Source organism: Aspergillus multicolor (assembly GCF_047715735.1).
Source record: "Aspergillus multicolor strain CBS 133.54 unplaced genomic scaffold BDW74scaffold_2, whole genome shotgun sequence".
Taxonomy (NCBI): Eukaryota; Fungi; Ascomycota; class Eurotiomycetes; order Eurotiales; family Aspergillaceae; genus Aspergillus; species Aspergillus multicolor.
In genome coordinates, this window is record NW_027395953.1 from 1,872,264 (window position 1) to 1,895,551 (window position 23,288).

At 53.5% G+C, this 23,288-nt stretch overlaps 9 protein-coding genes across 9 annotated transcripts; 4 read left to right on the top strand and 5 right to left on the bottom strand.

Annotated features, from left to right (window-relative positions):
- Nucleotides 1-217: 217 nt before the first annotated feature.
- Nucleotides 218-829, bottom strand: BDW74DRAFT_144762 (uncharacterized protein). Its single transcript, XM_073723100.1, has 2 exons — nt 582-829; nt 218-505 (listed from the first exon to the last, which is right to left on the bottom strand). The coding sequence occupies exons 1-2, from the start codon at nt 756-758 to the stop codon at nt 269-271; spliced, it is 414 nt and encodes a 137-aa protein (XP_073589000.1). The 5' UTR covers nt 759-829; the 3' UTR covers nt 218-268.
- Nucleotides 830-1,638: 809 nt separating this feature from the next.
- Nucleotides 1,639-3,028, top strand: BDW74DRAFT_186360 (uncharacterized protein; the record flags this gene model as incomplete). The annotated part of the gene is made up of 5 exons (XM_073731249.1): nt 1,639-1,690; nt 1,761-1,945; nt 2,020-2,329; nt 2,397-2,550; nt 2,614-3,028. 5 exons carry the CDS (start codon nt 1,639-1,641, stop codon nt 3,026-3,028), a joined length of 1,116 nt encoding a protein of 371 aa, XP_073589001.1.
- A 426-nt stretch (nt 3,029-3,454) lies between these two features.
- BDW74DRAFT_173733 (uncharacterized protein) lies at nt 3,455-4,713 on the bottom strand (the record flags this gene model as incomplete). Its single annotated transcript, XM_073727850.1, has 2 exons — nt 3,455-4,394; nt 4,445-4,713. 2 exons carry the CDS (start codon nt 4,711-4,713, stop codon nt 3,455-3,457), a joined length of 1,209 nt encoding a protein of 402 aa, XP_073589002.1.
- Nucleotides 4,714-5,636: 923 nt separating this feature from the next.
- Nucleotides 5,637-5,976, top strand: BDW74DRAFT_173734 (uncharacterized protein; the record flags this gene model as incomplete). The annotated part of the gene is made up of 2 exons (XM_073727851.1): nt 5,637-5,854; nt 5,901-5,976. The coding sequence occupies 2 exons, from the start codon at nt 5,637-5,639 to the stop codon at nt 5,974-5,976; spliced, it is 294 nt and encodes a 97-aa protein (XP_073589003.1).
- An 897-nt stretch (nt 5,977-6,873) lies between these two features.
- BDW74DRAFT_173735 (uncharacterized protein) lies at nt 6,874-8,073 on the bottom strand (the record flags this gene model as incomplete). The annotated part of the gene is made up of 1 exon (XM_073727852.1): nt 6,874-8,073. The coding sequence occupies one exon, from the start codon at nt 8,071-8,073 to the stop codon at nt 6,874-6,876; it is 1,200 nt and encodes a 399-aa protein (XP_073589004.1).
- Nucleotides 8,074-8,743: 670 nt separating this feature from the next.
- Nucleotides 8,744-9,777, bottom strand: BDW74DRAFT_173736 (uncharacterized protein; the record flags this gene model as incomplete). The annotated part of the gene is made up of 4 exons (XM_073727853.1): nt 8,744-9,031; nt 9,111-9,226; nt 9,304-9,423; nt 9,498-9,777. 4 exons carry the CDS (start codon nt 9,775-9,777, stop codon nt 8,744-8,746), a joined length of 804 nt encoding a protein of 267 aa, XP_073589005.1.
- Nucleotides 9,778-12,111: 2,334 nt separating this feature from the next.
- Nucleotides 12,112-14,257, top strand: BDW74DRAFT_173737 (ASST-domain-containing protein; the record flags this gene model as incomplete). The annotated part of the gene is made up of 3 exons (XM_073727854.1): nt 12,112-12,231; nt 12,289-12,453; nt 12,509-14,257. The coding sequence occupies 3 exons, from the start codon at nt 12,112-12,114 to the stop codon at nt 14,255-14,257; spliced, it is 2,034 nt and encodes a 677-aa protein (XP_073589006.1).
- A 2,718-nt stretch (nt 14,258-16,975) lies between these two features.
- Nucleotides 16,976-18,833, top strand: BDW74DRAFT_186362 (putative MFS maltose transporter; the record flags this gene model as incomplete). Its single annotated transcript, XM_073731250.1, has 4 exons — nt 16,976-17,182; nt 17,247-17,725; nt 17,792-18,129; nt 18,202-18,833. 4 exons carry the CDS (start codon nt 16,976-16,978, stop codon nt 18,780-18,782), a joined length of 1,605 nt encoding a protein of 534 aa, XP_073589007.1. The 3' UTR covers nt 18,783-18,833.
- Nucleotides 18,834-19,291: 458 nt separating this feature from the next.
- BDW74DRAFT_173739 (uncharacterized protein) lies at nt 19,292-20,890 on the bottom strand (the record flags this gene model as incomplete). Its single annotated transcript, XM_073727855.1, has 1 exon — nt 19,292-20,890. The coding sequence occupies one exon, from the start codon at nt 20,888-20,890 to the stop codon at nt 19,292-19,294; it is 1,599 nt and encodes a 532-aa protein (XP_073589008.1).
- Nucleotides 20,891-23,288: the final 2,398 nt, after the last annotated feature.

Below are 23,288 nucleotides of genomic sequence, written 5' to 3' on the forward strand. Positions count from 1 at the left end.
CTTTTCCATTTCCTGTTTACGACCCTCTCTATGATTTAACACTGCCTTCGACACCTTCTCAACTTCCTAATCATGGTCCCGCGAAGTCATCCCAGGCCCAAGACTCACTTCAACCTGAAATCCATGGCTGAAATTCTGTACCCATGCCGACATACATAATGCTCTTTGACGGCATTTTATTAATTCTACAATCCTGGTATCTATTTACATGTGAACACACACAACCAGCCTTATTTTGATACACTAGGCATGTCCAGTTTATAGAAAATTATATCTCCCTAAAAGCCGTGTCCGCTGCCAGTACAACAATCCCAACATCAATTCCCCCCTCACCCTCCGCAATAAGCGTCGGCGACTCGTCCAAGTACCGGTACGAGCCAGGTTGCAGCGACTCACCGGGACCAGCAAGCCTCGACGTGCCGCGTATCTGTATAAGGACCAAGCGCCTCGTCGGATTCTGGATAATCGCGCCGCGCGTGAAATGCGTCGCGTGGCACCGAACAACCTAGCTCCGAACCGAACCCGAACTTGTTGGCTATAATCACGACGTAAAGATAAAGACAATGGCACGCCCGACTCACTTTGTTACCCGCACGCGCGATTGCGTCTTTGAGAGTCTCGGTTTCCCGTTGGAAGGCGTCGCCGTGGTATCGCCAGCCCCCCTCCACTGTCGCTTTCAGTACGTCGCCTTGGGCGATTAGGCTGGATAGTTTGTTGATGATGGTGGTGAGGGCGGGTGAGAGCGGTTCAGAGGGCATCGTGGTGTGGGTGCAAGAGCATCCCGAGAATAGGGTCAACTTCGTGGGAATGTTTTCCTTGTGGGGTGCCGTGTCATGTTAATGTCCTTGAAGAACGGAGGGGGAGGGGCAAGAGGGGCAGCGCAGCCCGGCGGGAGTGGGGCCTGCTTCCAAGGGTACCTAGCCACGTGAGCAGCTGCAGCTGCTAGCTGCCATAGATACCCAGATCAGGCTCTACCTAAGTTTATTATAACAGTATGGAGTATCTGATGCACTCCCAGAGTAATATGGCAGCTAATGTTGCTGTGCGGAACCCCGACGGTTCAGGCCGCCTGAGTCGAGCCGTTACGCTACTTCAATTTAGTTGCGCAGGGCTCTAACACAACAACCAAAACAATCCAGCAGAATGGCCAGGTAGATTTTTTGTCATATCTTGTATCAATGGTCACTGCTGCAAGGGAACAACAGCAATAATAATTTTGATTCGACGTTCCTGATGCATATCTTAGGCCAGACACAGAACCCCACGTAAGATACATAGGCGACCCACTCCCCCAGAACCCCAGCTCCAACCCCATTCATCCTCCATCAACAGTTGTGTCATGCAGTGGGTATCTTCTCCATCATGTGAGCTCATCCGAAGCATTTAGCCAGCATTTAGCCGGTGAGAAGCTGTCGGACTCGGTCCATCTCCTGGTTTCTCTTTTCCTCCCTCACGGCCCGACTTCTGTTACCCCTCGCCGTTCTCTTCTCCTACAACCTTACTCCGAGTAGAGCTTTTTTGGCCTTCTCTCGCGGCGAAACGCCCCAGTTAACTCGAGCAGTTACACTACCACTTGTTTCTCACCGAAACTTTCCTCCATTGCCTCGTTAGCAACCCTCGGAGCAACCCCGATCCAAAATGGCCGCCGACACTCAAGCTCCGACCTGGCTTCACAAGCTCGAGGAACAAGGTACGTTCATCTTGATAAAACCCCGTACCATGAAAAGCACCTGTGGAACAGCTCTGCTAACTATGCCCAGTAAATGTCGACGTCGACGCCATGGACCCTGAGTTCATCAAGGCCCTCCCCATCACCCCGCACGACATGACAAGCAACCAGATCCACGTGCAAGGGCAGATGAGCGAGCCCCAGAATAAACAGTTGTTGATTGATGTTGCGAGAGAGTACAAGGGCAAGACTTGGGTGGAGGTTTATACGCGTGCTGTATGTTGCCGGTCACAGTTTACTCAAGTCAAAGTAACGAGGAAGGACCTGGGAACTAACTGCCAACCTGTCAGGCTGTCCTCCTTTGCAAGAAGAACATAGACCTCATTTCAGGCCGTGTCCTACTCCAAGTCCTCCCTTCCTACGTCTACGATGCTCAAAAAGTCCTCGAGCACGCGCGGCTGTATGCCAAGGAGTTTGAATCCGTGGGCATCTCCAAGGACCGTTTCTGCATCAAGATTCCCTCGACTGGCCCTGCGCTGAGTGTTGGTTCGACCCTTGAAGCCGACGGGATTCGGACGCTGGGGACTGCGGTGTTCTCGCTTGCGCAGGCGATTGCGGCGAGTCAGGCCGGGTGTCTGTATATCAGTCCCTACTTTAACGGTGCGTTACCCTTTATCTAAAATCCAAAGGTAAAGGGTGAGAGTGAGTTGTTAACGGTTTCCGATAGAGATCCGAGCAAACTTCAACCTCTCCCTCTGGCCAAACGTCGAAGACCCTGCGACACAGCACACCATGTCCGCACGACTCGTCCAGATGCTCGAGACGTACCGGAAACTGTATAAGGAGACTGGCAAGACGCAACCGCTGATCAAGAATGCCAAGTACGCCCTCTCTCCCTTCCCACAATATCAGGTTGAGGAAGTTACTAATTACGCAACGTGCAGCTTCATAAGCCCCAAGGAAGCCCTCGCCCAAGGCGAATTCGGCGTTGATAGCGCCACCGTCTCCGCCGAAGTCCTAACCGAACTCGTCAACCTCCCCTACGACGCCTCAATCCGTCCAACGGGTCTCATCGACGTCCCGAAACCGCAGTACCCACAGCACCAGAATACAGTCTCCTCAACGCCGAAGCGTCTGCAGAAACTTGCGAGCGTGGATCCGCTCGCTGCTGCAGACTGGGATGGGAAACTTGCAAGTACGAGCATTGATTATCTGAAGGATGATGGGAAGGAACTGGAGGCTGCTATCAAGGCTGATCCGATTGCGAGTGGGAGGATAAGGGATGCGTTGGAGGTGTTTTTGAAGGTTGAGGGGGAGAGTCGGGAGTTGATTGAGGGGGTCATGAAGGAGCTTGCGTAGGTTGCTTATCTATCGGGTTGGTATTTGCGTTTATGATAAAGGAAGAAGGAAAGGCTGGATTGGATGAATACAAATAGACGTAGCTAGACACAAACGGCGTAAGTATCTTTTGAATAATTAGCATGGACTGGGGAGTGTGCTGCCCGCGACCACCTTGCTGTCCTCACTAATCCGAATCCCCAGCGATCCAGTTTCCGATCCCTGGCACCATGATCATGGCAGACGGCGTATAACGCAACACTCAACTAGGGAGACTGCACGTATTCAACCCACCCCACCCACCGTCGAGGCCGCCAGCTAGGACAGCAAGGACTGACCTAACCCATACAACCAACCCCCCCAGTCATGACCCCGATAAGCAAACACGAGGGCATTCCCAAATATTCACCACTTCTTCAAGAGGCCCCAGAAACCTGACAAAAGCGCCTAACAACGAGTGCGCCCTCTCATTCCCTCCCATGAGGCCAGGGTCTTTTTAAAATGCAGATAATGCTCGTCATGGACGCCGAGGCTTCGAAGGAAATCCGGATCCCGCATAGTGAGCTCCTGAGACGCGCGCCGCAAGTTCCACTCGCGCGGCGGATCCCAAGGCACGCGGGCCACACAGCGCTCGTAAGACTCCTTGCCCCCGGCTCTCGGATACAAGAGCGTGGCTCTCCACGGTGGATACCGATTTCTGACTTTGATGATAGAGGTATCAGGGATCTCTTCTTCACCGGGTCTGTTAGGATGGTATCCGCACTCGATCAGCCTCAGCTGCGTCAACTGGCCGAAGTGACTGAGCGTGTCGAAGAATAGCGCCCAGGAGCCGTCGCTCAGGAGCACCTGTTCTAGCTCGAGGCTTTCCAATGTGCGCTTGAAGACTTGGATGCTATGCAGCGCGTTGAATGGGAGCGTTACCCGATCTAGATGTAGTCTTTGGAACGATGCGGTGCTAGGACAGAGCAGCCCAGCCGCTGGGGGGACTGAGAGGGAAGTAGAGGTGGCGAAACATCGGAGTCCAGGTCCAGGCATCAAGCCTTTCAGCCATGAGTCCACGTCAGTGGAGAAATACAGCAGGAGACCTGGCCCCTTTATCTTCAGCCATTCCAGTCTAGGGAATACACCAAGCTGCAGTGCGCGGCGGAGAGCCGCAACGAGTGCCATCTGCATCCTTGCGCTCCTAAGCGTTCTGGGCACCGCAATGCAAATTGTAACCCGTTTGACGTTGCAGAAACAGGCAAGGATCCGCGGTATTTCGTCCAACGTTTGAGCCTCCACCTCCTTAGCTTTCTCGCCGGTCTCAAGGCTCGGGTATTCCTTGATTATCGCATCGGTGATAGAAAGGCACCGAACAGCAAATCTGTGCTCGCTAGTCGCGAGTTCGCTAACAGATCTTGGGATCTAACTCCCATCCTTGTCGTTCCTAAACGTCACCTCCACCATTCGAACAGCAAGCGCGAGGCACTGTGAAAGAATTTGGGGTTAGCCTGGCGCATGGACTTGAGGGCATAGTATCGACGGTGCGGGTACCACCCTCTACGATCCATTGCGTACTCTATGATTTTGTCGTAGAGCTCCTGCGGCAACTCGGAGAAGCGGTTTGGCGTTGGGGGGTAGAGTGCGTGGATTAGCGCGATCGAGTCGACGCATCCAGCGGTCTCGTGGAGCCTGCGCGTTCTTCTATCTTGGATTGGTCTGGACATTTTGTCGACGGGCGAAGTGTATGCTGTGGTAAGTAGGGAAAGCGAAGGTGCGGGCGTCTTTCACCCATGACTTTTTCACTGTCCCCTTTTCCACTGGACAGGAATACAGCAGTGTCCGAGTCAACCACCCCTCATTTCCGTCCAATGATAAAAATTCAGTGTGACTTCAGGCATGGTCGAAAAGCCTATGCGGAATTTCTCCTGGGTATTGCTCCCAGGTCTTTGATGGACAAGACGATTTCGACGGCCATAGGCTGTTGAACACGGACACCGTCGAAGTCAAACAAATCAACCTGGCTCATGAGGATCAACATTGCCTCCCGAGATATTCAGAATGCGACAGTGAAATGATGGAAATGGTTAGCACATCGCTCGAACGGTGAGCCGCATCAAAACTAGGGCAGGAACTGAGGATCGCAGCCACTGACCCAACACACGATGAATGGACGGTTCGATCTCTAGAGCGGCTTGACGTCTACCATTCTGTCAGCAATGAATGGACCATACCGTTCCTGATTCCTACGCAGTCAAATGTAGTTCGCCGCTCCATCACTCTTGGAGTTTCCAGGGCATGAGCTCTACCCGCCGAGGTCCAAAGGTAGTCCCTTCCCACTAGGGTTAGTAGAAGGAGTCGGCTGCTGGGACCTCTAACTACCTCCACGACTTCCTCCACAGCAGCAACGCCACCTCCACGGTGAAGGTAAGCCTTAGACGTGAGGTAAGATCAGTGCCAAACGGTCCAGATGACAGCATTGTCTCACTGTCCGGAGTACCGACTACAGTCAGCACCCTCGACCCTAGTTGTTTTCGCCCGGGAAAGCAGCATGTCAACAAAGGACGCCTCTTCGAGACCTTGACCGTACTAAAGCTCAAAGGAACGAAGTTTGTGCTCCCAAGCTGCCGGCGTAATTTGTCAGACCATGATGGCTTCGACACCCAACTTGACACAGAAACCGCCTGCAGCCGCTCCGACCTCGCAGCATGTGGATGAAGTTATTGAAGGGAAGAGCCAAAACGCCGTCCACTGGGACGAAGAGGTACAGAGACAGGAAAGACGACTAATACGAAAGTTGGACTTGACCCTCATGCCGATGGTCTGGATTTTATACTTGTTCATTTACCTTGATCGCAACAATATCGCGTCAGTACCACCCGAGCTTTCGAATGCTCGTGCTAAGAAGAAATAGGCAGGCAAAGCTGAATACCTTTGAGGAGGACCTCAATCTGCACGGAAGTCAGTACAGCACCGCCATATATCGTTGAGGCCATGATCTCTTTCGGCGTAGCATGGTCGAGTGATCGGATGGGCGAGCGAGATATCACATCGGCGGGTCAATGGCCGTTGCCGTGGTTGGTGTCGTGATTAGTGTATCGACTCTGAATACGCCCGCTCGATACTTCGCGTCGTTCTTTGTATATTTGCGGCTGCTTTGCGGCGAATTCGCTAGTGTACACCTGGGCAGCCTCTGCAGTCAGCAAAACATCTGAGAAGCGGGCGTGCGCCACAGCGATAATTAACCTCACCAGCCAGTTTGGCAACATATGGAGTCCACGCTTCTTCCGAGACGGCGAGGAACCGCGGTACATTCTGGTGATGATTCTGATGATGACCCTTGCTGGATTGAGTATCGGTTGTGTTGCGGTGATGAAATGGAAGTTGGAACGGGACAACCAGAAGCTGATTGAGAGATATGAAGGGACGGGGGGAGCAGCCGAACTGGCATGTCCTGTAGATAGCTGCAACTCAATCTTCGATCTGAGAGTTTGACAAAAGAATGAAAGCAGGTATTGCCGAGATCGCGACAGAATTCCCAGCAAGTTGCAAGGGTCGACGTGCACTAGTTCCCCGCAGGTTTCCTAGCGAGGAAGACAGCAGGAAAGGCCAGGGCTCGTAAAGACTTGCTCCGAAGGGCTGAAGCAAGAAGCTCGACGAAATAGAACTCCCTCGCTTCTTCCTTTTCTAAACCCTCGCTGTGCTATGGTATCTACTCTACAGTAGATATGAGCAACCTTTCAGGGTTACACCTATTGGCTTCACCTCCTTTACGCCCGGTGCAACTCTCTCGAGGTCAGTCAACGATCCTACTCATTTGCTTACCTTGCTCCAAGACCAGAATATATAGGGCATGTCGGATCAAAGAAAAGAAAATCAATGTATTTTCACCCATAGTGCTCCTCACAATCCGTCTCGCAATCTGTTTTACACCCAACAGCATGATTCACCAGACTCCGCAGCCCCCTCGCATCCAAGTGCTCTGCCCAACTGGCATACCAATCCAGAAACTCTGGAATGGAGTCGAACCGCGCCCGCCGTCCGTAAAGAGGCGTGGGGTTACCCACTTTGCCTCGGAAGAAGACAACGCGCCACCCCCAGTCGCGGATGTTGGCGGCGTCTTGAATCTCTTCATTCTTGTCTGGGTTCTCGGTTTGGATGGCTGTGTGGGACCTGTCCTCCTCCTCTTCCTCATCGTCTGAATCATCCGGCCACAGCCGACAATAAAGATACGCGCTGAACCACTCCGGCCCCTCATGCCGGGAGTTCCACCTTTGCCCCGTGACAAAGCCCGCCCTGATCTCGAGGTCGTCGTCAACAAGGATCTCCCCGAGCTGGGATTCGTTGATCAGATCCGAGTTCCAGCTGTGATCTTCCAGGCGCTCCGTGAGCCGCTCTCGCTCGTGGTCTAGGAACTCAGGATCTGCGTATCTCTCACGTATCTCGTCCTCGCTCAGTCGCCTCAACTCATGTTCTGGTATTCCTGCCCCGAGTGACGGGTTGAACGGTGCGATTTCCGCGTACCGGAAATCAGGATCGCTCACGCCGCCCGCGTATGTTAGGAAGAGAGCTAGCTCGTCGCACGGCGGAATGGTCAACGGCTCCAGAGGCGTGCGCTCCCAGAGTCCCGAAGTGCCTCCGGGAACCCACTCGTCCGCCTGCCGCTGGAATGCGCGCTGCAGGGTGTCGACATACATCTGGCGCCATGCGTCTGTGCGTAGCAGAGGCGGGAGGACGCCGTCTGCGTACAGCTCTGGGTAGTATGGCAGGGCTTTCAGGATGGCGGGGACGTCGATGTCCGAGAGAGAAGTGCCGCTCGGCAATCGGATCTTCTCTGGGTCGGAGGTCGAGATTGCCGGGTCGTCGTCGTCCCATTTGAGGTAGTCCATGTACCGATAGAAGCAGAGTCGGGAGCGCTTCTCGGTCTCTGTTGCGCAGCCGCGGGCTTCGATCTCGGCGATGCGGTCTTGGATGAACTTTGTATTTGCGGAGAACATTCTCGTCCGGAAGCGTTCGACGGCTGGACGCATGGCCTCGTCTGCACGGGTGTTTGTGCTCGGGGAAACTGGATTTGGGGTGTCCGCCATCGTTTGGTTTTTTCTGTCTTCCTTTCGACCAGTTTGTGGAAGATTAAAGGAAGAGTTCACTGCGGTCCGCGGGCACTACTAAGTACCGTAGCTGTAAGGGCCCTTGTGGGGATTTTAGGGCATGGCCGGCTGAAATGATGCTTATTAGTGGGCACGGTGCAGGCAGCAGGATCCACTCTACGTGGCGTGCCTGGTTGTTATACCCCGGGTACTCGCATGAGGACAACCAATACCACCAAGATGGCTTTGATTCTGACTATCCGGAAGAGTTTCCTGCCTAAAACCACACTGCCCTCGACTCCTTCTCCCCCTTCTTTATCTCTCTCTCTCTTTCTTTCTTTCTTTTTTTTTTTTTGGATTGTCTTGCACGAGTTGAAACATTGTGTCTGCCTTGGTCTCTGTTGGTGGCCTACAATCATCACAACAAGCAACCTTAGTCGGGGGTTTGATCAATCCCGAACACCTTACTCAGTATGGTACCTATGAAGTTCCCCGTTCCTTTTTTTCCTAACTCCTACATGTTGCTAAGTATATCTCAGCCGACTCCCCTATTACAGCCACCGAATTTACATTTCACTATCTATATCGGGTCTCACATACAGATACATAACCTCATCCCACCCCTCCCAAACCCCACACATCCACCCCCAGGGCCCTTAAGCAACCCCATCTAATCAACATTACTAGCAAAATCCCTGAAATCATCACTCCTCATCCCCTCTGTAAACCTCATGAGCGCCCCATAATCCCGACAGATATGCTCGGTATCCCACCCCGAGGTCCTTCCATTATCATCCATCGGCTCGAGCGTTGCGTCCGCACAACACATCACGCTCTGGCGCAGGTAGTCGATGCAGTGCGGGACGTGCGTGGGTCCTTGTGATTCTTTCACACCTTCGAGAGCGTCGGTGGCGTTGGGGGTGCGGATTAGGTTGTAGTAGGCTTTTTGGATGTGGTACTGCACACCAAAGATAGGGTAAGTTGTTAGTGAGTTTGAAAAGAGGGTTGGGGAGGAGAAAGGGGAATGGAATGCATACAAGGCAGTGGATCTGGTGATACACTGTAAACGCCCAGTAGTCCTCTTGAAAGCTTGTGCGGTGGTTGCTGGTTACGGCGTACTGGTCTGGTGTTAGGAGGACGCCGCCGTAGCCGACTACGTACATTAAATTAGTCGCTAGCTCAAGCTGAGGATGATTTCAAGGGGGTTTCGGTATAGGTAGGGGTACCCACCCGGCATAATACTATTCCACGCCTGCACAGTCCGCGGATTCGTCTGGGGGTCGTCGACGAATGTCTCGTTTGCGTTGAAGATTACTTTTCGGAAGCCGATTGGAATGTCGAGAGATGATACTGTTTAACTCGGATATTAGCTTTTGAAGCAATAGGCCACTGAGTGATATAGCTGGGAGAGGGGGCACACTCACAGCTTGGCAACGCGGTACATTGCAGTCCCATAGTGACCCCCCAGACCATTAACCCTCCTAGACTCCCAGAAACAATAATCGTGATTAATGCGAGAACAATCAAGGTCGAGTTTGTCCATGGTCGGGGTTCAACATCCAGATCTTTTTCTCGTCCCCAGTGAACATGTTTGCTCTGGTTCTCGATATGCCTTGCGCTTTCGTCGTCGCTGCCGATGCTGTTCGCGACGTCCAAGCGGCGGTACTCTGGTGGTTTGCTGTCGAACATTGCGGTTGGTAACATTGTGACTTAATCTTGTAACAGGGATTGGGGACTCGAGGATTGGGTATATCAGGTAAGTAGAAACAGGGGACTGGAGGAGGAAGTCCAGCCCGTAAAATAGTTATCTGCTCGTGATACAGTAGCCGATCCATGGGTAGCTTGGCGATCGAGGTCGAGCGGCAATTACAGGCTTATTCCGTCTAATGGAAAGACGAAAAAGAAGCTTGCCGCTGCTGTGGTACCCAGTCGATAGGGCTGCTGAGGAAGGTGGGTGGCGTCACAAGAACAAAGAACCACAACTGGATGCCAGCTTGGATACGGAGGCGATCCAATAACCAGAACCTGGATATTTCGAGTTGAATCACGTCTAGTTGGCATTTTCTACGAGGATCAATTTCTTTCTAGTTTTATTTGGACAAGACTTCACAGTTCCTTTTGCTAAGGTCCCTCGTCCGCCACGTATAACTAAACAAACTGCAATACACGTCCAAGAAAGAATACACTGGACCTACATATAATACCCGAATTCCCCGGCACTTACTAACAAAGAACAAAAGCTTAAGCCGATACTTCGCTACCATGATTGTTTTGGTGGATCTTGGTAGCCATAACCCGATACGGGCCTCAATAGAGCAGCTCTAAGCTTCTATTGAAAACCGATCAATAAAACCGTTGGAGCTGGGTCAACATCCCTGCAGCTTACGGCCTTGAGGAGCTACCCCGGCTTCTGCAGATGTGAGTTGGAAAGCTTAGGGACTTGGCGTTAGATAAGAAGTTGTAAGTCTTGCTTCGAGGGTCTTATATGGTCTAGGGTACCCTATGGTCATGAATCCTTCTATGTGACGGATCTAGCCAGTCTTCTATACCGCACGACCAAAAGGCACTATACAAGGTCCCTAGGGACCTTGCTGACTGGAACTATAAGGGAACTAGGGCTAGGGACGTCACATTCTATACGGCTAAGTCACCTACCAGCATAACCCAAGTAGGATACGGTACAGATCTCAATCATAGAGTTACTAGGCTTATTGGTCGCAGAATTTGACGATGGGTGTAAAATACCCAGAGGGCTGGTAAACCAAATGCCCCTGGCCGCCACGGCACTGCAAGTCCACCTGCAGCACACGAGGTGAAGCCCCTGCGTACGCCCACTAAGCTGAGAATTACTAGGCGCATACTGTACAGTGGGATCTGAGTCTATTCTCGAGACTTTAGACGTCGTTCTCAAGGTAGCTGGAAGTTGGAGCGAAAACCGCAGTCCACATCAATGTCCACGGGCCATGATCATTGAGCATTTCACGAGCACTGCGTATCAACCGTTAACGACTTCGGCCAGAGCTGTGGCGCTCAGCCTGTGGCCTTTCAAGACTGTCTCCGAAAGTAACGCCTTTCTTTCACTGTCCTCAGGGCAGATAGACATGTTGTAAGGATGTCTCACACTGGCTTCCACTCAGGTCTAAGTATGGCATTGTCAAATACCAACCTGCCCTCATTTGACCAGGCGATAGAGCAAACTTGAGGTTCTTTATGTCCACAGGTCTAATGTCCGATTCCACTTCCGGACCCTGCTACACCTGTGGGAGAAAGAACCGCCCGCAGTTTACAAGTAAAGTAGCCCAGTAACAATTTTACCTGGCACTCATTTAGGACAAGCTCTTAGCATCACATCACGGAGATATAGAAGGACCCATCTTGAGTACTCCGTCGTAAACATAGAATCCAACGCGCTATGGCTGTGAGTCCGATGTTCAGCATCGACCAACGTAGATCCTCTAGAAAATATGGTATACGGCATTACGGCCTACATCTTGTTGAATTATCCATTTCATAATCCATTCTCCAATGGTCCCGGTGTAGAAATAAATGGATTACGAGTAATGCGGCCACATAGATCGGCGGATCGCTAGCTCTATTACGTCTATCTACGTGGGTGACTGGCCAGCAGGTTATCGCTCCCTAACTATACACTTGACTTATAATCCATCCTCATCCTTTGTTGTTTAAGTATACAACTATGATTTTGAAGTGCGGCTGAATTGCCACGGTGCTCTAGCCTCGGCCTGCATGCCCCGATCCAAGCAATTTGGAATCGTGCTGGAAATAGATCTCGCTAGCCCTAATCGCAGCAGTTCGTGCACGAACAGATCCACCAAGTCTCCACTCCCACCGATCTGGGCCTCGGGCGATCTCGATAAACTTGTTATTATCCAATCGCTTGCTTTGATCTTCTTCCAGGATTTCAGGGAGGTTTTCTTTCCTTCGAAGTTCGGGGAGATCCTCCTGAGTTTGGTCCCTCTTCAACCTTTCTTTCTTCAGCACTCAACAATGACCTTGTAGCTCAAGTAACCTACCAATATGGCCTTCCCGTACATCCTCTCGCTGCTATGCCTGGCAGCGGCCGTGCTGGGCCAGGTCACCTCAACCAGCCTGTCCATGGCCCTATTCGATGACTCGGATCAGGTTAAATTCCAAACGGTCGGTCGCCCTCACCCACCCCATCAAATAAACCATAAGGGGCTAATATGCTTCTAGATGCCACAACTACGCGCCATGAAATGGAACATCACCTACCACGACCGAGACGCCGTCGCCCCGGGTTACTGGTTCGTAGCCCCGTACTGGTATCTCTTTGGCGAGAAGCACTCGAACCGCTGGACGCCGTGCCAGGTTGGGCCGTATATTTATGACCAGGATGGGGTAAGTATACTTCCTGATCCCATCTTACAAAGGTTCTTACTGACTATCCGCAAAGGAACTTATCTGGGCAGGCTCTTGTAAATACAAAAACCGCAACGTGTGGAACTTCAGGGTCGTTGAGCTCGACAACGTGCCGCACCTCGCGCTCCGTCTCGTCGCAAGTCCTGATGAACCAGGGACCGACGGACAGATGGTCCTGCTAAACGATCGGTACGAGGAGGTCTCCCAAACACCCCTACCAGCCGCAGACTACGACACGCACGAGCTGCAGATTACATCGAACCCCCGCAAAGGGATCTCCATCGTGTTATATCCAAAACAACTCAGCCTCGCTGTCTTCGGCCAGCCCGAGAAAACAACACACATCGACACAGGCGGGTTCATCGAGTTCGATCTCGACACCGGCGAACGAACCTTCCAGTGGGTCGCAGACGAGCACATCGGGCTCGACGAGTCCTTCGTCTTCATCCATACAGACGAGCACCCAAACCCCGACTACGCGCATCTGAATTCTGTCCAGAAGACCGACGACGGAAACTACCTTCTCTCCGCACGGCACTGCGATACGATCTACTACATCGACGGCGTCGATGGGCACGTTATCTGGCGCCTAGGTGGGAAGAAGTCCTCGTTTGCTCAGAACTTCCATTTTGAAAGACAGCATGATGCGCGGTTTTTGTTTACGAATGAGACGCATATGACGCTGACCTTCCTCAACAATGCCGCTGATGAGCGCGGCACGTTCGAGCCCTTCTCGTCGGCTATGTACATCCAGCTCGATTTGACGACTATGACAGCGACATTGTTGACGCTGTATCCCCGCCCAGACGGACAGATCACGAACCGCCGCGGGAATGTGCAGACACTTCCTGTGCATCGCAGTGTCCCTGGCCCCAACGGGACAGACACAGAAAGTGAAGCCACAAACGTCCTGGTAAACTGGAGCGCCGACGCGTATATCAGCGAACATACCCTAGAAGACGGAAAACTCCTCATGGAAGCACGCTTCGCCTCGCACCGCTTCGATACGTACCGCGCGTTTAAGTTTCCGTGGGTCAGTGCCCGGCCTGCGCAGTCGCCGGTTCTTGTTGCGGAGGTGCATGGGATTCGCTCGACGACGAACTCGTCTTCTTCCGATTCGCTTTCGACGACGATGTACGTTAGCTGGAATGGGGCGACGGAGGTGCGGTATTGGCGGTTCTATGCTCGTGCTCCTGTTTCAGTTCCGTTTTTGACTGCGAATGGCACGTCGGCGAATTTCACGGCCGGTACTCCACGCGTTGAGATTGGGACTGTGCCCAAGAGTGGCTTCGAGACGTTTTTTACAGTCCCGGGGTATCTGAGTAATATCTCTGTTGAGGCGTTGGATGTCAATAATCGGATCCTTGGGTTCTCGGATGAGGAGGTCCTCACCACGCCACCGATTTACTGGCATGTTGGGGCTGAAATACCTACTCCTGATGATCCGGAGGAAGTCCTTGCATCTCTGCGACCACAGGTAGAGTCAGAACAGGAGATCGAACCCGTGAAGAATGATCGTTTGTCCGCTGCAACACTACTGCTACTAGCGCTCGTGTTCATAGCTGGGCTATTCCTTGGCCGCGGAGCCACTCACCTGCCGCCGCTTCTGGCAAGAGTTGGTCCCATTTCCGCGGGTCTTCGGAAGCGCTGTCAGTCCCTTGTTGCTCGTTTACCGTGGATGTCGATGTCGATGTTGACGAGACCGACGGGAGCAGGGTATTCGAAGGTCCATGATGAGGAAATAGTTCATTTGGTGGAGAGGGGGCGTGAACGAGACTGGTAGATGGGTTGCCAACTATGCGGGCCTTTGTATAGTACCTCGTTATGCATATATATATACTAAATTCCTACGGGATAAATATAGACGGCGTGTCTAGCCCTACCCTACATATGTAGGTACATATGGTACGACTTGGCACCTGAAAAGAAACAATTATAGAAAGTACCCTACTCCCAAACACCAAAATAAGCTAAGCATCAGTCTCAGCAATTTCTCATAAAACATGGTAATAAGCAATGAATTCATCTCCAGCCTGAACGACAAGAGATGGGTATCTACCATATTCCACGCAGAGATCTTAAGGTCCAGACAGCATCAGCCAGAACTCATCGGTTTCGCTAGCCCTACATCACTGCAAGAGTACCATATCGAGACCGAAACCCGATGCCGAGGCGCCTCATCACCCTCTTAGGTATAATCGCTTATTCCTGCTCGAGGACCTCGACCCGCGGTTTCTGGAGACCCTGGGCCTATTAGCGATTTTGATGACTGAGTGAGGTGCGCCGGGCCGGGCGTAGATGAGCTGAGCCTTTGAAACCAAGGAGTGTGGCTGATCAAATACATGTATGTGTGCCAAGTGACCGCAACAACAGTACCTAGGTATTGCATGGCATGCCAGTGGTAGTGAAGGGCCTATCTTACCTATCCTGGCCTACTTAGTTCCCACGGTGAATCGTAAATCAACGTAGGCGAAAAAACGCGTGTATCCGGACACTCAAGAGCCACTGCCCGGTACCATACCTAGGTACATGATCACCTTATTCGAAGGCGGCGCCGTCACCACTGACGATAGGGGCTTCGCTCTCGCTCGTGCACCTACCTATGCCTGACCTTGCAATTACAGAAAACATCCATGCGATCCGTTGGACGTTACGAACAGTCGGGCCGCACATGGGATTACTTGTGGCGAGTCAATGCCGGTATTAAGGTTCGCTTTGTACGGCCGGACCTCCGCATCGACTGTCCGGCCCCGGAGCACCCGACTGCCATAGTCAAGAATTGGCTACTCGGGAGGATTTATGTGCTATAGGCCGGGGGTCGGGGGGCATATTGCAGTGCCGCTTGTACTGGCTAGAATCAACCTTATGATTTCCTGGCTCCGCTGAGGTACGAGGTGCTATTTGCTGGCCCGCAGTGCTACCATCATAGTACAATAGCGGTGAAGCCTCCAGTGTCCAGATTGATAAGGTAAGGTAAGGACATCATCTAGACGGGTGCCGACCACTCGGGATAGCCAACCGTGTAACGGTAGCATAATACCATAAAGTAGTACAGAACCGTAGAAAGGTCTTCGGAGACTCCCGTCTCCGCCAATTATCGCGTGGGTTGTGACACACGAACAGTACCTAGGAGGTATGTTAATTGAACCTACGCCGGAGTAAGCACTATGCATGTCAGGCGACACAAGGTTCAGTCTTAAAGAATTACAGTGAATTCGCGTAGCTGCGAGGCTATTTAGAGAAGCTTTTGAAGCCATCTCGGCCAAGAATGCACCGCAGATGCCAGTGGCCATTTGGACGGACTTTATTTGCGGGAAAGTCGACCAAGGCTCGGAGGATTGCTAGTATGGTTCATTCCCAACTGCACTCGATGAGTATAGATTCAACTCACGATACTCAGCTGTCTGATTAGCTAGGTAGGGGAGGAGAGGGTGTTGGTGTTGGGGGCGATTTTCCAATCAAAGTCTCATTTCGCCTTTACCCCGGCTGGGGAATTAACCGAGTGGGCACCTGGGGAAAACCGCCCACACTTTTTGAAAAGGCACGCGGGGAAATAGGGACTGTGCCAGCTTTTCGGAATTAGGGGTTCATCTCGGAATTAACCGAGGAAAAACAGCGTTCCTCGTGGTTGGTTGGTGGATTAAATGGGCTCAGACCCCTTGGATTACCTCGATTGATTGGCTGGAGATGGCGAAGGATCAGGATCAGGCCAAGTAGCCCTAGTACCTGAGTGGTTAGTTCGTGTCTTTCCAGCAAAGTTATTATTATAGCCAGCTGGGGTTCAGCAACGGTGTAACCTTGGGGTCTAGAGTGTACACATTGACCTTTGGCTTGGGATTGCTTTTGTTCATTGTGATAGACAAAGGCGCATCTTGAAAGAATGCACTCATCAAGTTATAAGACCACTAGGAGCGTCTTGACTGATTCTAGGCAGCACAAAGGACGATACGGCAGCAAACAAGCTCAACAATCCGCTACCTACCTTAGCGACCATAACAAGGGACGATATTAATCTATTCCTTGAGTTCAGAGACATCGCCGGCCCTCGCGTCGCCTGATGGCTAACGCACCTCGAATTAACCGAGTGCACCAAACCAACAGAAGCACACCCCGCAACTCCGCACCTGACACTCTGGGGAAATACGGCCGATGGGGTCGGGGCATCTCCCCCCGACTAGCCCGCATGAGGGCTTACTCCGCGCCCAGGCCAGGCTAAGTAAGATTACACCGTTCCACGTTCCACGCAGCGCCCAGCGTCCCTCGGGGGGAGATACACCTACACACGCGTATATGACCAACTTTCATTATCATGTTGTCCGGAGAATTGATGTGGGGTGGGAAGCCGGAGGTCCGGTATAAGCTTCCCTCAATCGAGCTAGCAGCAGGACATCCCTGGCAAGCGTCTTGTCGCAGGTATTAATACCGGCAGCCCCCGGTCGCTCCTGCCTTTTTTCCTTCCACCCACCCGTTTTTCTTGGTCTAGGAATCGGAAGTCGTCACCATGAGCGACATCCCAGAGAAGCACACCACCGCCGCGGAGGTCGAGGCCGCCAAGGGCGAGCCCATCTTCGATGCCGACGAGAAGGTCGACTATGACCGCGCGGGCGCCATGGCGGCCGAGAGGGCCGAGCATGAGATGACGGTGCTGCAGGCCGTCAAGGCCTATCCCGCTGCCAGTTGGTGGGCGTTCGTCATGTCGTGCACAATTGTAAGCTCCCAATACTCTAAACCGACCATCTCATCTCCCGCATCTCTAACAATACCGCGGCTAGATCATGGAATCCTACTGCGTCTTCCTGATGGGCCAATTCATCGCCACAAAGCGATTCGCCAAAGACTTCGGCGTGTACAGCGAGGTCACAGACCAATACATCATTGAGGCCTCCTGGCAGTCTGCGTTCCAGTGCAGCGGGCCGATCGGCGCCTTCATCGGCGTCTTCCTCGCAGGCCCCATTACCTCCAAAGTTGGATACCGCTGGGCAACGATTGGCGGTCTCATGGCTCTCAACGCCTTTATCTTCATCTTCTACTTCGGTAACAGCCAGGGCATGTTCTTCGCGTCTCAGATCCTCGAGGGTCTGCCGTGGGGTATCTTTATTGCAAATGCGCCCGCCTACTGCTCGGAGATTGTGCCGCTGCGACTCAGAGCCCCCGCGACGCAAATGCTGCAGATGTTCTGGGCCATTGGGTCGATTATTGTCGGCGGGATCACGTACCACTACCAGTCCCAGGATCATCCCAACGCTTACAGGTTCGTCTACCCTAAACGCCTACCACGCTACCTACTCAACCACCATACTAACCAATAGACATCCAGGATGCCCATCGCCCTCCAATGGATGTTCCCCACCCCGCTCGCGATCCTCCTCTTCATCGCCCCCGAATCCCCCTGGTGGCTCGTCCGACAAGGCCGCCTCGCCGAAGCCGAAAAGTCCATCCGCCGCCTCGGCCGCGCCTCCGCAAACGAGAACCCCGCCGACGCCGTCGCCATGATGCGCCGCACGATCGAGCTCGAGAAGAGCGAGAAGAAGCCCAGCCTCATTGAGCTGTGGAAGGGCACCGATCTCTACCGCACGCTCATCGTCTGTGGTGTCTACGCGTCGCAGAATCTCACGGGCAATTTGATTGCGAATCAGGCGGTTTACTTCTTCAAGCGTGAGTCCACCACCTCGGCACCCTCTTACCAGCCCTAGAAGACATGGAGACTAAATAGACTGTAAATTGCAGAGGCCGGCATGGCCGACAATACCGCCTTCGCCCTCGGCCTCGCCACCTCCGCCCTGCAATGGCTCATGGTGATGCTCTCCTGGATCCTAACGACCTACCTGGGCCGCCGCACAATCTACATCTACGGGCAGTTCATCAACTGCGGGTTCCTGATCGTCCTGGGCATTGCCGCCTCTGTGGGCACCAGCGTGGCCGCCAGCAACGCCCAAGCCTCGCTAGGCCTAATCGTCTCCGTGCTCTTCTGTCTGGGCCCGGCCCCAGCCTCCTGGGTGATCATTGGCGAAACATCCTCTGTGCGATTGCGCCCACTAACAACGGGTATCGGACGAGGCGCGTACTACCTTGTTAACATCCCCTGCATCTTCTTGAGCAGTTACATGCTCAACGACGATAAGTGGCACCTCGGCGGGAAGAGCGGGTATGTGTGGGCGGGCACGGCGTTCATCTGTACGGCTGCGGCGTGGCTGTGGGTTCCTGAGATGAAGGATCGGTCGTACCGTGAGATCGATATTCTCTTCAGGCGGAAGGTTCCGGCCCGTAAGTGGAAGGGGACCGTTGTGGATATTCGGGATGATGAGTAGATGCCACATGTACGGCTTTTGAATTGCGTTGTCAGGCTAATGGGGTTGAGGGTTGCCGAGGGGTTGTTTACCTTGGGCACTTGTGTGTCACGTCGAGGGGAGTTTCGATGAATAAGATATCCAGGATAGTAATATATGCTGAGGTGCTACAAAGACTTTAAGTACATCTAGAGCAGTCACAAGCATTGGACTTCCACAGTTTCGAGCTGAAGCATCTTTGCAATAAGTATCTCACCTACCACCATAGGGTAGGGATAATTTCTCAGCGTGACTCCCACCTGGGCGCTGTCTACAAAGGGATTAAGTTGGGTGCTTATCACAAGTCAGATTCATTCAGCTGATTAAATACATTTGTTTCCTCGATGCTCCTTCGTTCACCAGAGCCATAGTCCAATCTGCTAGTCTTGTCGTTAAAATCGTCGTTTGGGTAGAGGGCTCAAGCTCAATGAGATAAAACCAGGGCGCCACAATACCGCGACTCGTTAAGAGACTTGATCGAAACGAGCCTTCTAAGCGCTGGCCGAGCTATCACCACTGCCAGATCCCGAGGCACTGCCCGAGCCAGTAACGCTAGCGGAGCCATGACCGCTCGCAGAAGCAGAAGCGTTGCCGTCTTCAACATCGGCAGAGCCCTCACCATCACCCGAGGCATCAGCGCTGCCGTCGCCATCAACGCTGGTAGAAGAGTCGCCGTCACCGGAAGCCTCAGCGCTGCCACCGTCGCCGGAAGCAGAGCCGTCGCCGTTGCCGGAGCCAGAGGCGCTGCCGGTGCCGTTGATTCCGGAGGAGCCCTGACCGTTGGCGGAGGCAGAGGCGCCGTCCGCATCGGCAGAACCATCGCCGTCACCGGAGCCCGAGGCGCTGCCGTCGCCGTCGACTGTAGCCGAGCCGTCGCCGTTGCCGGTGCTGGTGGCGCTGCCTGAGGTACCGGCGCCTGCAGATCCGGATCCTCCGACATCACCAGAAGCGCCAGCAGATCCAGATGCTCCAGCGTCGCCAGAAGCACCGGCAGAACCAGAACCCCCAACGTCGCCTGAACCGCCAGCAGAGCCACCAACGGACCCTTCGGCGCTGCCAGAGCCGCCAATGTCGCCAGAAGCACCGGCAGATCCAGATCCTCCAACATCTCCAGAGGCACCAGCAGACCCGGATCCTCCAACATCACCCGAACCACCAGCAGAGCCACCGACCGAACCGCTGGCAGACCCTCCAGTAGAGCCTTCAGCACTGCCAGATCCACCAACGTCACCTGAGCCTCCGGCCGATCCACCGACCGAGCCGCTGGCAGATCCTCCAACGCTGCCGGAGCCTTCAGTCGATCCTTCAGCAGAGCCGGAACCGCCGATTCCAGCAGAACCACCAGCGCTGCCAGATCCCCCGATGCTACCAGAGCCTTCGGTAGATCCTTCAGCGGAACCTCCAGCAGAACCACCAGCAGAACCACCTGCGCTCCCGGATCCTCCGATGCCAGCAGAGCCCGAGCCGCCGATGCCAGCTGAGCCTGAACCACCGATGCCAGCACTGCCTGATCCACCAATACCAGCCGATCCACCAGCAGAACCGGAACCACCAACACCAGCACTTCCAGATCCAGAGAGGCCACCACTAGAGTGACCACCCCAACCACCACCAAGCCCACCATGTCCACTCCACCCACCACCAAGACCACCCCAGCCCCCGAGTCCAGCATGACCAGAAGCACCGCCGGAGCCACTTCCACTCAGCCCAGCAGAGCCAGACGCACCTGCACTGCCACTCGCAGAACCTGAACCGCTAAGGCCACCCCATCCGCCGAGACCAGCATGTCCACCGAGTCCAGCAGAGCCAGAAGCGCCAGCAGAACCACTGGCTGAACCGCCAACGCCGGCAGAGCCCTCAGCGCAGTCCTCGCCGCTAGCGGAGCCACTAAGGCCCGCAGAACCGCTCGCAGAACCGCCGAGCCCCGCGTGTCCGCTTAGACCGGAGTGGCCCGCGAGACCGGCGGCAAGCAGACCGAAGGTGCGCTTTTCGATGGCGGCGAGGTCAGCGCGTTTGCCGTTGGCGATGTTGGGAGTGGGCGCGCAGAGGGCGGCAACGACGAGGGTGAGGAGGACGGCGGGGATCTTCATTTTGATTGATTGGAGTTGTTGATTAAGAAGTTAAACGATTATAGGAGGAGTAAAGAGGATAGTTGAGACTAAGCGCAGCTCAGAGTCGAGTCAATTGATTAGAGCGAGAGGATTAACGAACGATCGCGCAGCGAACGAGATGGGAGCGATTGGAAGCGAGGAGGTGGAATGGAACGAAGCGAGCTGGAGAGGTGATGAGAGGGATTGAGGCCGGGGAGATGGTGGTTTATATAGACAAGTCCTGAGGTCGAAGGTAGCTCCTTCCTCCCTTTTGGCCGAGTTCGCACCATGGCGTGTTTCCAGATGTCTACCACAGCGTTGCCGAGAAACAGTTGGAGATGCCCCCTGGAGTCGAGCTGAATGGGAGCTAGGGCCATCATGAGGTCAAGACCGCCAGTTGTCTCAGTCACAAACACTGCTATGCACGGGTCACGGTCTGGAAATGAGACCAAACGACGATCTACACCCTGTTCTAGTCATGGTCGCTACCATAGTCATGGGCTATTTTCGTGCCGTCTACACTCCCGAGGTCCACCTGAGCGAGGCCCTGACCAGAACTGCTGTCAAAGCTATGGTCCCTTGGGGGTGGCCTCGGACACCCATGCATCTAATCCGATAGAAACCCAGTCAAGCCATCAATGCCCACCTTAGCTGCGAGGCAACGTTTAACAGGGAGAATTATAAATTGCTACTATAACTGCATTGCCCAAGGACCACACTATCGCAAGGAGTACCATAGGTATGATGGGAGGTGCCTTATCGAAGGCACTACAACGGCAAGCTAAGCACCTAGATCGCAGATCTCTTGCACCGGGGGCAAACAGTGGAGCCCTACCAGGGTCTGGAACAAACTTAGGCTACACTACCTAGTTGAGTTCAGGGTACCCTATGGTATTGAGTCGGGCAGTGCGCGATTCAGGTTCGCCAAAATGCTATTTTTGCACGACCGAGGGTCTCAAGTGGCAAGCAGGGCAGGTTTCGGTTCTAGGACGACCTAAACACAGGTTGGTAACTCCGCACTTCTGCAGCTCTGGCTCTTGTCGTTGTTTTTATTTTATTGTGAATTGGCGTAGTACGGCGGGGGTTGGGGTGTCTTGCTCATGTTGGTATGGTAGGCTGCCTGGTCTAACTACCCAACCACCACCACAGGGCTATACTGTCGAATCATTGCTGTTGGACCTACAGGACAAACGTGACAGAAGATGGTCGAGCACCTACCTATACTTAGCAACCGCCAGAGTGGTGTTTCAACTCTACACAAGCGGTCAGTAGGGAGCGAACGGCACGAAGTTCCCGTGAGCGGCGGATGGATCTTCCAGGTACTCGGAGTCCATTCTCCGTTCGAACCAACCTATAGTTGCTCATCCATAATTTTGCAGAGCAATGAGTCTGCGGACCCCGAAGACCCTGGTAATCTCGCAGCTGCGCTCCCTGGTGTCAGGGTGAGACCCTGCTACTAGGGTACCTACTATGCGAGTCATGCCCTCGTTGCAGGGTTCGAACCGATCGAAGCTGAATCGAACTAGTCTGTGCATGAAACTAGGACTGCCCATAAGGAGGTTACACTATTGCTGCAGACCATCTGGGTTCAGGGATAGCACCCCCGGGCCCGTACGGAGTTATCGGGATAGACGATCGATCGCCGGGCGTGTTTCAGATCGTCTCAAACTGACTCGCCCCGGGGTTCCGGTGCTCCCGAGCTTCTCGTTTGGGGAAATGGGGGAACATCTAGGTGGCAAAGACCACTCTAGCTATTTTCTGCATTAAACTGGTTTTTTTGTTAGGAAAGTGGTTGGCATTGCATCTGCTGGTTTCAATGTTGATGTAGACCGCTGCCAGGTAGGGCTCGCTCGGTCCCGTGACTTCTCTCCTCTACCCCGACTAGTTACATGACTACCATAGCTATTTTCCCTTCACTCGACAGTTTGATCTTTTTCTTACTGACAGTGTTAGGCTATACTGCAGGTATCTCTTCTTTTGAAAATGACCAGTTCAACAGGACTACATGTATACAAGTAAATCAGGCCAGTACTCGATGAGCGACGCACAGAGTCGCAGACACGGGCGGCCCCGAGGGTGCGGACCATCATGAAACTCTGGTACTGGTAATAGGTACACCCTTTCCATCTAGTCCCCCAGGACTCTGGACCCTCCCATCAACGGATCTGGCGCTCCTACTGGAAACTGGAGAGCCCCCAAGACAATCTGTTTGAACCCCATACCTAGCCTCATCGCGATCCACCTCAGCTCTCCCACCAAGTCGCAGCAGGGTTCCAGACCGCTATTTTTGGCGCTTCATCTCGATAAACATTGCGCTACCTATGGTGGTAGAACCCATCTGGTGAGTTCTACGGCAGCTTCTAGCCCCTTAGTTGCAGTCTTGCAGACGCCCGATTGT

Excerpts from the sequence above, each read along its gene's own strand:
- BDW74DRAFT_144762 (XM_073723100.1), bottom strand. The coding sequence starts at position 758 with ATGCCCTCTGAACCGCTCTCACCCGCCCTCACCACCATCATCAACAAA. Across the intron at positions 506-581 it reads TCGCGCGTGCGGGTAACAAA|GTTGTTCGGTGCCACGCGAC; the intron begins GTGAGTCGGGCG and ends GTTCGGAGCTAG.